Source organism: Chiloscyllium punctatum, chromosome 20, assembly GCF_047496795.1.
Source record: "Chiloscyllium punctatum isolate Juve2018m chromosome 20, sChiPun1.3, whole genome shotgun sequence".
Classification (NCBI taxonomy): domain Eukaryota; kingdom Metazoa; phylum Chordata; class Chondrichthyes; order Orectolobiformes; family Hemiscylliidae; genus Chiloscyllium; species Chiloscyllium punctatum.
The window spans coordinates 71443488-71455663 of NC_092758.1; the positions used below are offsets into that span (position 1 = coordinate 71443488).

At 50.0% G+C, this 12176-nt stretch overlaps 1 protein-coding gene across 8 annotated transcripts in view; it reads right to left on the reverse strand.

The window, feature by feature from the left end:
* uimc1 (ubiquitin interaction motif containing 1) overlaps window positions 1-12176 on the reverse strand; it is a 55547-nt gene that overhangs the window by 16849 nt on the left and 26522 nt on the right. For all 8 annotated transcript variants that reach the window (XM_072591053.1, XM_072591055.1, XM_072591050.1 and 5 more), the window contains 3 exons: window positions 10408-10453; window positions 3987-4111; window positions 1648-2679 (listed from right to left, as the gene is read on the reverse strand). In XM_072591053.1, the coding sequence (XP_072447154.1) occupies window positions 1648-2679; window positions 3987-4111; window positions 10408-10453 (1203 nt within the window). The remainder of the gene's footprint in view (window positions 1-1647; window positions 2680-3986; window positions 4112-10407; window positions 10454-12176) is intronic.

Genomic DNA, 12176 nt, shown 5'->3' on the forward strand with positions numbered 1-12176 from the left:
ATACAGGGAGCGCAGTCAGCAGGAGCGACACAGAGATCCTGGTCATCGTGAGTTACACGGGGAGCCTGGTCAGCGTGAACTACACGGGGACCGTGGTCAGCGTAAGCGATACGGAGAGCGTGGTCAGCGGGAGCTATTCGGGGAGCGCGGTCAGTGGGAGCTACATGGAGAGTGTGGTCAGCGGGGCAACACAGGGAGCGCGGTCAGTGTGAGCCACATGGACAGCGTGTTCAGTGTGAGCGACATGGGGACCACGGTCAGCTTGAGCTACACGCACGTGGTCAGTCAGCGCGCGACACGGACAGCGTGGTCGGTAAGAGCGACACAGAGAGCGTGGTCAGTCTGCGCGTGACACGGAAGTATAGTCTGCCTGCGCGTGACATGGAAAGCGGGGTCGGTCTGCTAGCGACACGGGGAGCGCGGGCAGCGCAAGCGACACGGGGAGCGCGGGCAGCGCGAGTGACACTACGCGCATGATCAGCGCGAGCGATACGGAGTGCATGTTTAGCGTGAGCAACAAGGGGAGCATGGTCAGCATGAGCTACAAGGGAACCGTGGTCAGCGTAAGTGACACGGAGATTGTGGTCAGCGTGAGCTACTAGGAGAGCGCGTTCAGCGGGAGCTACATGGACAGCGTGGTCAGCGGGAGCGACACGGGGAGCGTGGTCAGCCTGAGCGACACGGAGAGCGCGGTCACTCTGAGAGCTACAAGGGGGGACCTGGTCAGCGCGAGCAACATAGGGAGCGTGGTCACTCAGAGCTACAAAGGGAGCCTGGTCAGCGTGTGCAACACTGGGATCAGGTCAATTTGTGAGCTATACGGGGAGACTTTTCAGTGCGAGCTACATGGGGAGCGCGGTCACTCTGTGAGCGACACGGGCAGCGCGGTCAGCGGGAGCGACACGGGCAGCGCGGTCAGCGGGAGCGACACGGGCAGCGCGGTCAGCGGGAGCGACACGGGCAGCGCGGTCAGCGGGAGCGACACGGGCAGCGCGGTCAGCGGGAGCGACACGGGCAGCGCGGTCAGCGGGAGCGACACAGGGAGCCTGGTCAATTTGAGCAACACGGAAGGTGTGGTCAGTGGAAGCTACACCGTGAGCGCAGTCAGTGTGAGCTACACGAAGAGCGCGGTCAGCATGAACTACATGAGGAGTGTGGTCAACGTGCAAAACACAAAAACTTGGATCAGTGTAGAAAACACGCAACCGGAGTCAGCATGTAAAAGAGCAAGCGGGGTCAGCGTGTGAAACACCGAAATCTCAATCCGTGTGCGAAACACACAACTGGGGTCAGCGTGCGAAACACAGAAAAGTGGATCACTGTAGGAAACACGCGAGCAGGGTCAGCGGGGGAAACATGATAGCAGGCTTCATGAGCAAAACACAAGAGCAGGTTCAACATGAGTAACACATGCATGGGATAGATGTGCTAAACACTGGGTCGGTGTGTGAAACACAGTGGAGCCAGAGCGTGAAATACAGCGAGTTGGTCAGTGTGTGTAACATGGACAGCAGCGTCAACGTATGAAACACAAGAGCAGGTTTATTGTGTGAAACATGAGACTAGGGTCTCTGCATGAACGAGAGCTGCATCAGTATATGAAATACATAAAAAGTCTGTGTAAAACATGAAGAGCAATGTCATTACCTTCTGTTGACTATTTCCATCGATTGACCACGCTTCTCCTGCCTCACGATCTCTTTGAGCCTCCTCAGTGAATTCCTCGCTATCTGATGAACGTTCTGGTGCACCTTGCTCCTCTTGTTGCTCCCTGTACTGTTTGTTCTCTCCATCAGACTCTTGGTCCACATTTGCTGCAGCAATGGTCTGCTCTGATGCTAGCAGTTTCCTTCTTGGCCGTTGACCCTCCCTGGGCACTGGCGCTGGCAGAACAGGGGGTCCAAACTCTAATTTCCGCAGAAGCTGGCTTTGTGCACGTTTCAGACATTGCTCATATGTCTCCAGCTGGCATAGGATAACCTTTGTGTACTGATCTGGGTCCAAACCGCCTGGGCAAAATGGAATACCCCAGAAATAATGAACCACTCCATTTAGGCCATTTGAGTGCCCCTCTAGAGAATGGTTCTTTATGGGGACTGACCCTGAGCATTCACTCTGTATGCATAGCCGCTCAAAAGACTGCAGCTCTCTGCCTCTTCTGTCCTTTAGGATAGGCAATGTCTGCTGAAAGTTTTCCACTACAGACTGATGGCAGCCAGTGCAATTCACTTTGTCCTGCTTCTCCGCCAGTTTTAGTTCAGGATTGCTGAAGTGGTCTGATGCTGACAGTGTGCTGGACCTGCAGTTCTGTACACCCAGTTGACTGGTGCCCTTTTTCAGCTTCTTCACTGCCTTCGTGGGTGTAAGCTGTACAGAGCTGTCAACACATTGACAGGGTGAGACACTTACAGGAGGAGAATGATTACTGCCAACTCGAAGGTTCCTCACAAGGGACCTGGAGCTGAGAGACAGCTCTTTCTCTGGAGACAAGACAATGCTGGACTCCTGCGAACAGCGGACGATATCTTCACTCAACTTTTCCAGAACCACCAATGGGCTAAGGTCAACATCAGACGTGTCTGACTCGGTCAATCCACAAGGGGTGCAGGGCTCCAGGTCATGTTGACTCTCAGGGGACAAGGAATTAGCAGCAGCATGCTTACTGAGTGGGTTGTGCATCTAAAACAGAGCAACACATCACCATCCAAACTGCAGACCCACAGTAACACAGCACTGTTCAAACCCAGACCCAGAGTAACACAACATTGTCCAAACCCCATAGACAGAGTAACAGACACCATCCAAACCCCACAGAGGTAGTAACAGACACCATACAAACCCCATATTGGAGTAACAATTGGAGTAACAGACACAATCCAAACCCCACAGTCACATACACCATTCAAATCACATAAACAGAGTAACACAGCTCAAAACCAGACTCCCAGTAACAAACCAACTTGCAAACCCTTGACCCCGAATACACATCATCCAAACTCCAGATCCAGGTCAATACACAATCTCCATGCCCCAGACCCAGACTAATACACAACATACACACCCCAGACCCAGAGCAATATACCATGTCCACACCCCAGAGCCAGAACAATACACAATGTCCACACACCCAACCCAGAGCAAGACGCAATGTACACACCCTCAACTCAAAGCAATGCACAATGCCCATACCCCCGAGCCAGAGTAATACACAATGCCCACAGCCACGACCCAGAGCAATACAATGTCCACACCCCAGACCCAGAACAAATCACAATGTACACACCCTAGACTCAGAGCATTACACAATGTACACACCCCAGACGCAGAGCAATATGCAACGTCCACACCCCAGACTCAAAGCAATATGCAATATCCACACTCCAGACCCAGAGCAATATGCAATGTCCACATTCCAGACCCAGAGCAATATGCAATGTCCACATTCCACACCCAGAGCAATATGCAATGTCCACATTCCAGACCCAGAGCAATACGCAATGTACACACCCACGACCCAGAGCAATACACAGTGCCTCCGTCCTCAACCCAGAGCAATACACAATGCCCACGTCCACGACCCAGAGCAATACGCAATGTTCACACCCCCAAATCCAGAACAATACGCAATGTCCACATTCCAGACCCAGAGCAATATGCAATGTCCACATTCCAGACCCAGAGCAATACACAATGTCCACACCCACAACCCAGAGCAATACTCAATGTTCACACCCCAGAGCCAGAGCAATACAGAATGTACACAACCCAGAGCCAGAGCAATACAGAATGTACACACCCCAGACCCAGAGCAATACACAATGTGCACACCCTCGACCCAGAGCAGCACACAGTCCAAACCCCAGACCCAGAGTAATGCACACCATCCAAGTATCTGATCGAAAGCAACACACACCATCCAAACCCCAGATCCAGGTTGGTCAGAAATGGACCTCCTCTGCCATGCTATGCCTGTAGCATCACATTACCTGTAGACTTTCCTTGATGGCTTTCTTGAACAGTTCCTCCTCATCCTGAGCAGCGGTACATTTCTCATCAGCATCTTTCGCACTCATCATGAAAGCCAGAGCTAGCTGTTCCTCCTCTCTCATCTCTGCAATTCGGAGTAAAGAGCCTGAACTTAACATGGAATCTGAGCACTTGAAATATATATAACTCCAGGTTATTTGAAACCACAAACATTCGATGTGCTGCTCCTTAATCAGGTAACCAGTGGGCAGGATCATAGGGCAAAGAATTTATAGAAAAAGATCAAAGTGTCATACAACTGATGCGATGTATTAGACAAACCTAGAAGCGTTAATGTGCTCTGCTGACCTGCAGGAGATTGGAAGTCCCGAAGCTAGGGAGGGATGCCTCTGATTTGCAGGTAGAGTGTATGGAAATCACATTTCCATCTCTTGGCATTCAAAGTCATTGGCATAGCCATTTCCTAGTCTCCTATTCAGAAATCAGTAAGAACAATACAGTTGGAATTTGACTAATGCCCTATAATTACAAAAAAAACAATTTGCAACAGATTTGACCATGAAGGGATGATTTGCATTACATAGTTTCTGGAGTGAGGCTGTCACTGCATTGTGTGTTGAGTGGCATGTGACTGTGAGTTGTTCTGTGGCCATTACTAACTGTGATGTAAAGATTTTGTACAAAGGAAGCATGGCAAAGAATGGTCAGGGTTTCTCCAAAGTTTGTATTGCACTGTACTTAATAAAGCATTGCTTGATCATAGAAATTGGTGTGTTGTAGTTGCATCAAGTGTGTACAGACCTCAGGAAAAAAGAACTTAATATAGTTTGCTGTTTAAGACTTAGAATGGGGATGAAGGTTTTGATTGACTAATGTGTAAATCTTAGCACTTCTTTCAAGTCACAGTCCCAAGATAACTTAAGGTTTTATCAGTACAAAAGAGTGACATCTCAGCTCAGACAATGTATTGAAGGTGCAAGGTTAGAGTCAGTCTGTATCCCAACCTTAGTCAGATTGGTTCTATTTCCAAAGTAGGAACAACCAAAGTAGGAACTTATAAAATGTCACATGGACTGACTGCCTACAGATTGTGCGCTTTTTGAACAAAATAGAATGTATCTGCAAATACAAATGTGAAAATGCAAATTTATCCCATAGACTGTGTGCGTGCGAACGAGAGAGAGAGACGCACACAGAGAGAGTCAGTGTGAGAGGTAGGGAGTGACTGTGTGGGGAAGAAGGGAGAGAGTGTCCGCACGGTTCATAGAGTGCGTGCGCGAATGTGATAGAATACACCCTCTCACAAGCATATACTCCATCACACTCATGCATCCACTCAATCAAACACACACACACACACTCTCTCCCTCTGTCCCACACACACCCGCAAGTCTATGGGGTGGATTTGCATTACTATAAATTCTGTGTCCTATGATCCTGCCGCATTAGTTACCTGATGAAGGAGCAGTGCTCCGAAAGCTTGTACTTTCAAATAAACCTGTTGGACTATAACCTGGTGTGTGATTTTTAAATTTGTTACCCCAGTCCAACACTGGCACCTTCACAACTTAATGTATAAACTTCTGTATAACCTTCATGAACAAGCTTGGGATTGACCACAATAAGACACATATGGTCCTCACAAACATACACACCTTTTGTTGTACATACACTCTCTCAAATACACACATTCCCTATATTTTTCTCTCTCTCTCTCTCAAACACACACACACACCCCTCAATCCTCTCCACACACCAATACCCCTCTCATCCTCGTCCACAATCTCAGTTGTCATTACACATGCGTGCGCATATACCTTTGGTCATCCTTCTGCATAGACCCTCCATCGCCCAAGCACACACGCATGTGCGCACACACCCTCGATTGTACTCATGTGCAAGCATACACCACCGATCATCCTCACGTGCACACCCTCGGTCATCCTCACGCGTACACGTGTGCACACACTGTCATCATCGTGCACAATCACGCAGCGTCAGTCATATGCAGGTGTGGGCACACACCCTCGATTGTCCTCGTGCCCGCACACATGCACACACCCTTGATCGCCTTCATGCGCACCCTCGGTCATCCTCGCGCACTTGCGTGCGCACACCCTCATTCATCTTCACGCGCACACACCAGTCATCCTCTCACATGTGCACACACTGTCATTCACCCTCATGCGCACTTGTGCACATCACCTTCAGACGTCCTCATGCATGCATGCGTGCACACACCCTCAGTTCTACCAAATTGCACACGCACTCACCCTCGATTCCCCTTCTGCCCACATGCACTCACACACACCCTAGAATGTCCTCATGAGCACGTGCGCACACACCCTTGATCATCCTGATGCGCATATGCTCACATCCCCGATTGTCCTTATGTGCGCACAACACACCTTTGATCATCCTCATGCTTGCATGCATGCATGCGCACACACACACACCCTTGATCGCTCTCACGCATGCACAAACGCCCTCGCTTGTCCTCTCACGTGCGTGCCCACACCCCCTTGATTGGCCTCACATGTGTGTACATACACATACCCTCAATCGTCCTAGTGTGTGTACACACACACGCCCACCCTCAATCATCTTCACGTGCATACACACATCCTCGCTCGTGCTCACACATGCTCGCACACGCACCCTCGATCGCCTTCACGCGTGCGCGTGTGCACATCCTCAATCGTCGTCCTCACACTTGCACGTGCACAACCTCAATCGTCGTCCTCACGCGTGCGCACACTCACACACCCTTGCACATTGTCCTCATGCACGCATGGGCACATACATACTCCCCTCAATCGACCTCGTGCATGCACACACTCTCGATCAACCTCACACTCTTGCATGCACACCCCTTCGATCGTCCTCATGCGCGCATACACACACCCTTGATCGTGCTCGCACGTACACACACACAAACACACCCTCGATTGCCCACTTGCGCACATGCATACAGCCTCTATCTTCCTCAGCTTGTGCACGCACACACGTACACCCTCTATCATGCTCACATGTGCACGCGCTCCCTCCTATCGTCCTCACATGCGCATGCGCAGCCATACACAACCCCTTGATCGTCCTCACGTGCACACATATACACACACCCTCGAACGTTCTCTCGCGCCTTAGATTGTCCTCATGCATGCGTACACACCATCGATTATCCTCGAGCGCGCACACTGCCACACCCCATCCTCAATCGTCCTGGCGTGTGTACACACACCCCCACCCTCAATCATCTTCACACTTGCACACACACACCCTCAATTGGGTTCATGTCCGCACACATACCCTCCATTGTCCTCGCGCATACACACCCTCCATCATCCTCACACTTGCACACACACTAACCCTTGACCGTCCACAGGCACACAAACACACCCCCTTGATTCTCCTCGCGCATGCTGGCACGCATGCCCCCCTCCATGGTCCTCGCGTAGGCACGCGCACATACATCCCCTAGATGGTGCATGCGCGCGCGCACACACACACACCCATCCTTGATGGTCCTCGCACGCACCCACACACACCCCCACCCTCAATGGTCTTCTCGCATGTATAAACACATACACACCCTCGATCGTCCTCACGCATGCGTACACACCCTCTAACATCCTCTCACGCGCGCACACACCCTCAATCATCCTCTCATGCATGCGCTAGTACATCCACTCAATCATCCTTGCGTGTTCGTGCACATACACACTCAATTGTCCTCTCACATGCGAATGCGCACACACCCTATACCGTCCTCACGCGTGCACAAACACAGCTCTATTGTCCTCACATGCACACACATCCTCAAACAACCTCATGTACATGCAGACACCCTTGAGTGTCCTCACGTGCATACACACCCATCCTTGATCATCTTCATGCACGCACACATACACACACAAACCCTCACATGCATGTGCACACACCCTCAATTGTGCTCACGTGTGCGTTTACATCCTCAATCGTCCTCAAGCAGGTGTACGCACGTACACCCCCACACCCCACCCTCAATCGCCCTCACGTGTATACACACAGACCCCACTCTCAATCGTGCACACATACACTTTATTTCCTTGCGCGCACACACACCCTCTATTGTCCTCACGCATGCACGTACACACACACCCTTGATCATACCCACGCATGTACACACCCACGATTGTCCTTGTGCACACAAACACCTCCATGGTCTGTGCGCTTGCATGCGTGCGCACACCTCCCCCCAATGCACGAACACACGCCTTCTCCGCCCCCGCCCCCACCCCCACCAACCGATGGTCCTCTCGCACGCTCTCACACACAGCTTCAATGGTCTTCATGCGCTCTTTCACACACCCTCATTGGTCCTCGTGTGTGCACACACACTTGATCATTGTCACACGCGCCCTCTCTTACTGATGAACACACACACATCCCCACCCACCCATCCCGCCACCACCACACCCCCTGCCCCACCATCCCCCACCCCCCCGATGGTCCTCGTGCGCATTCTCATACATAACCTCTATGGTCTTTGCACACTCTCACATGGTCCTTGTGCATGCTTGCACAAACACACACCCTTGATCGTCAGCACACACACACACCCAACTCCCACCCTCGATGGTTCGGTCACGCAATTGCATGTACACACACCCACCCTCCCCGCCCCCATTGGTCCTCAAGTGCTCTCGATGGTCCTCGCACGCATGCTCGCTCACTCTCTCTCACACACACTCAATGGCCCTCTCATGCATGCACACACACGCTCCCTGTCCCCGATGGTCCTTGCGTGCTCTCTCACACCCTTGATGGTCTTCGCATGCTCTCTCTCTCTCTCACACTCACACACACACACACCTCCCCCCACACCCCCCTTTGGTCTTTGTGCGCTCACACACACCCCCACCCACCCCTTGATGCTCATGGCGCACGCGCGCACACATACACCCTCTGACGTCCTCGCACATGCTCATGCACACCCTCAGTTGTCCTCGCATATACCACACACACCCTCTGTTGTCTTCGTGAGTGTGCACACACACATCATCTTGAGCTGTAGCACATACACCCATCCTCAGGCGTTCTCACATGCACGCATGTGCACACAGCCTCATTCCTTCTCTCTCTCATACACACAGCCACCCTCAATTGTCCACACAAATGCACATATTTGTACACTTACACCCACAAATCCTCTATTGTCCTCACACAGTAACTCCTTCAATGCTCTCCACGCACCCACAGCCCTCTCGTCTACACGTATACACACAGCCATTCTCACGCACACACACCCATCCTTAACTGTCCATACATACACCCGCAATCAATACCATAAATACAGTAGGTTAATCATCTTCACGGGCGCACACATGCTCAATCACCCTCATAGACGCACCAGCTCTAATGGCCTCATATATAGACACACACACACACACACATTCCTTTTCACACACCTATACCGCCCTCTTTTGTTCTCTCTCATACACACATATACACTTCTCGTCCTCACACACTCCCTATCATCCTCAAACACATGCACACACACTCAAATACACCGTCATCTTCACACAAACATAACTCCTTACTGTCCTCTCTCACACAACACAACCCATTGTCCGCTTATATACATATCCTCTCTATTGTCCTGTCACATGCACCCCCTCTGCTGCATCTTACACATGCGCGCACAGCCACAATTTCCCTCATGCACATTCACACTCTCTATCATTGTCACCGACACACCCGCCATTATCGTCTCACTTAGCTGCAAACATCCTCACACGCACGCAGGCTTCTGTTCCTCCTTCTGAGCACATTTTCTTTATTCATGCACCGCTCTCATACACACACACCTCCTATATCACCTCACGCACACCTGTATCTTCCTTGCATGCATATATCCTATATCATTCTTGCACTCTCTCACTCACCCTGCATCCTCCTTGCAGATGCTCACACACTTTCTTGCGCTTGCCCTCACCCACCCACTATCTTCCTCGCACACTCTCAACCACCGTCTACACCAGACACTCTTTGACCCACCCTATACAACCTTGCTCATACACAATATCCTCCTTGCAATTTCTCACACGCACACAGTGAAATTCAGCCCATGCTCTCACCTATCCTGTATACTAGCTTGTGCACTCACCCACACCAATATCCTCCTTGCATACTCATTCACCCTGTATCCTCCTCGCGCACACTCACCCTCCCTGTATCAGCCTTGCACACATTCACCTTCCTTGTATACCAACATACCCAATTTACTCTTATCAATTTCTCACACACCCACTCTGTATTCTTGACGCAGTTTCCCACACCCTCTCTCTCTCATGCACATTGAAACATTGTCCCAGTGTAATGCCAATGGATTTTATCAATCAACACAATGAGTGATAGACCAACTCAATTGGAACTTACGTGAAATCTTCCGTGTGGATAAATTCCCTCGCAGTGATGTCAATGTCTGTGAAAAAGAGATGAATGAAATGAGAAAAGTCTATCCTCTGCCCATCTCTCTTCATCTTCCCTGTACCTTCAGACTCTCTCTCTTTTCATTCAATAACAGATCATACTTATTTTGCACCTACAAATACACCAGAGCACTCCACTGAATAAAGTATGAAATAGTCCACATCAAAAGCAGCAAGCTCTGGTTAATATCCAGACTTGGGCTGACAAGACACAAGTAAAAAAACACTTGTGCCACACAAATGCCATCCGATGACAATTCTTAACGAGTGAGAATTTAACTATTGTCCTTGACATTCAATGGCATTACTATTACTAAATACCCATTCTCAACATCAACTATTATCCAGAACTGAATTGGACTAGCTATATAAATACTGTGGCTACAAGGAGCAGGCCAGAGGCTTAGAATCCTGCAGAGACTAACTCACCTCCTGACTCCCAAAAGCCTGTCCACCATCTACCAGGCACAAATCAGGCATACGCTGAATTACTCCTCACATATCTGCAGGTCCAACATACTCAAGAAGCTTGACACCATCCAGGTCAAAAAAGCTTGCTTGATTGGCACCACATCCACAAGCATTTAGATTAGATTAGATTCCCTACAGTATGGAAACACGCCATTTGGCCCAACAAGTCCACACCAATCCTCCGAAAAGTAACCCACCCAGACTCATTCCCTTACCCTATATTTACCCCTGACTAATGCACCTAACACTATGGGCAATTTAGTATGACCAATTCACCTGACCTGCACATCTTTGGACTGTGGGAGGATACCGGAGCAAACAGAGGAAACTCACACAGACACGGGGAGAACGTGCAAACTGCACACACACAGTTGCCAGAGGCAGGAATTGAACCTGGGTCCCTGGCACTGTGAGGCAGCAGAGCTAACCTCTGAGCCACCGTGCCACCCTGGCCCCTCATTTAGTCCCTCATCATCGCCAGTGCTCATTTGGCAGCAATGTGTACCATCTACAAGATTCAAGACAGAAATTCACCAACATTCCTTCAACAGTACCTTCTAAACCCATGACCATGAGCATCTAGCAGGCCAAGGGGAGCGGATACATAGGAACATCACCACCTGCAGTGGCCCTCCAAACCACTCATCATTTTGACTTGGAAATGTATCACCATTCCTTCAGTGTTATTGGGAGAACTGAGAGTGGTCATCCATTCAGTGTTTTCAGTATAAAATATTCATATCTCTTTGAAAGAACTACTCACTTAACCTCTGTGCGACATTTTCTTTCCTATCATATCTGACTTAATATGTCCCCTTTAATGTCATTCTCATAGCATGACCACACATGCAAAAGACATTGTGCAAAAACAGAATCTCTGCCCTTCAGTGTCTCAAGGTTAAAATCCCTTTCATCATCCTCACACACACAAGCCCTCTATTTTGGTCACACACATATGCAAATACACAAATCCTGTATCATCCTCGTGAGCACACATCTGGTATCACGCTTGCACTCCCTAACTCATCCTGCATCCTCCTTGCAAATGTTCACATACTCCCACCCAGTATCTTGTGAGGAGAAAGGGTGTGCGTGTGAGGATGAGTTTGCTTGTGTGCGTGAATGAGTGAGTGACTGTGTGACTGTGACAGCATTGTGGAGTATCTACACCAAACAGCTACAGTTCAATGATACAGCTCACCACAACATTATCAAAACAACTAAGAATGGACAATAAATGCTGAC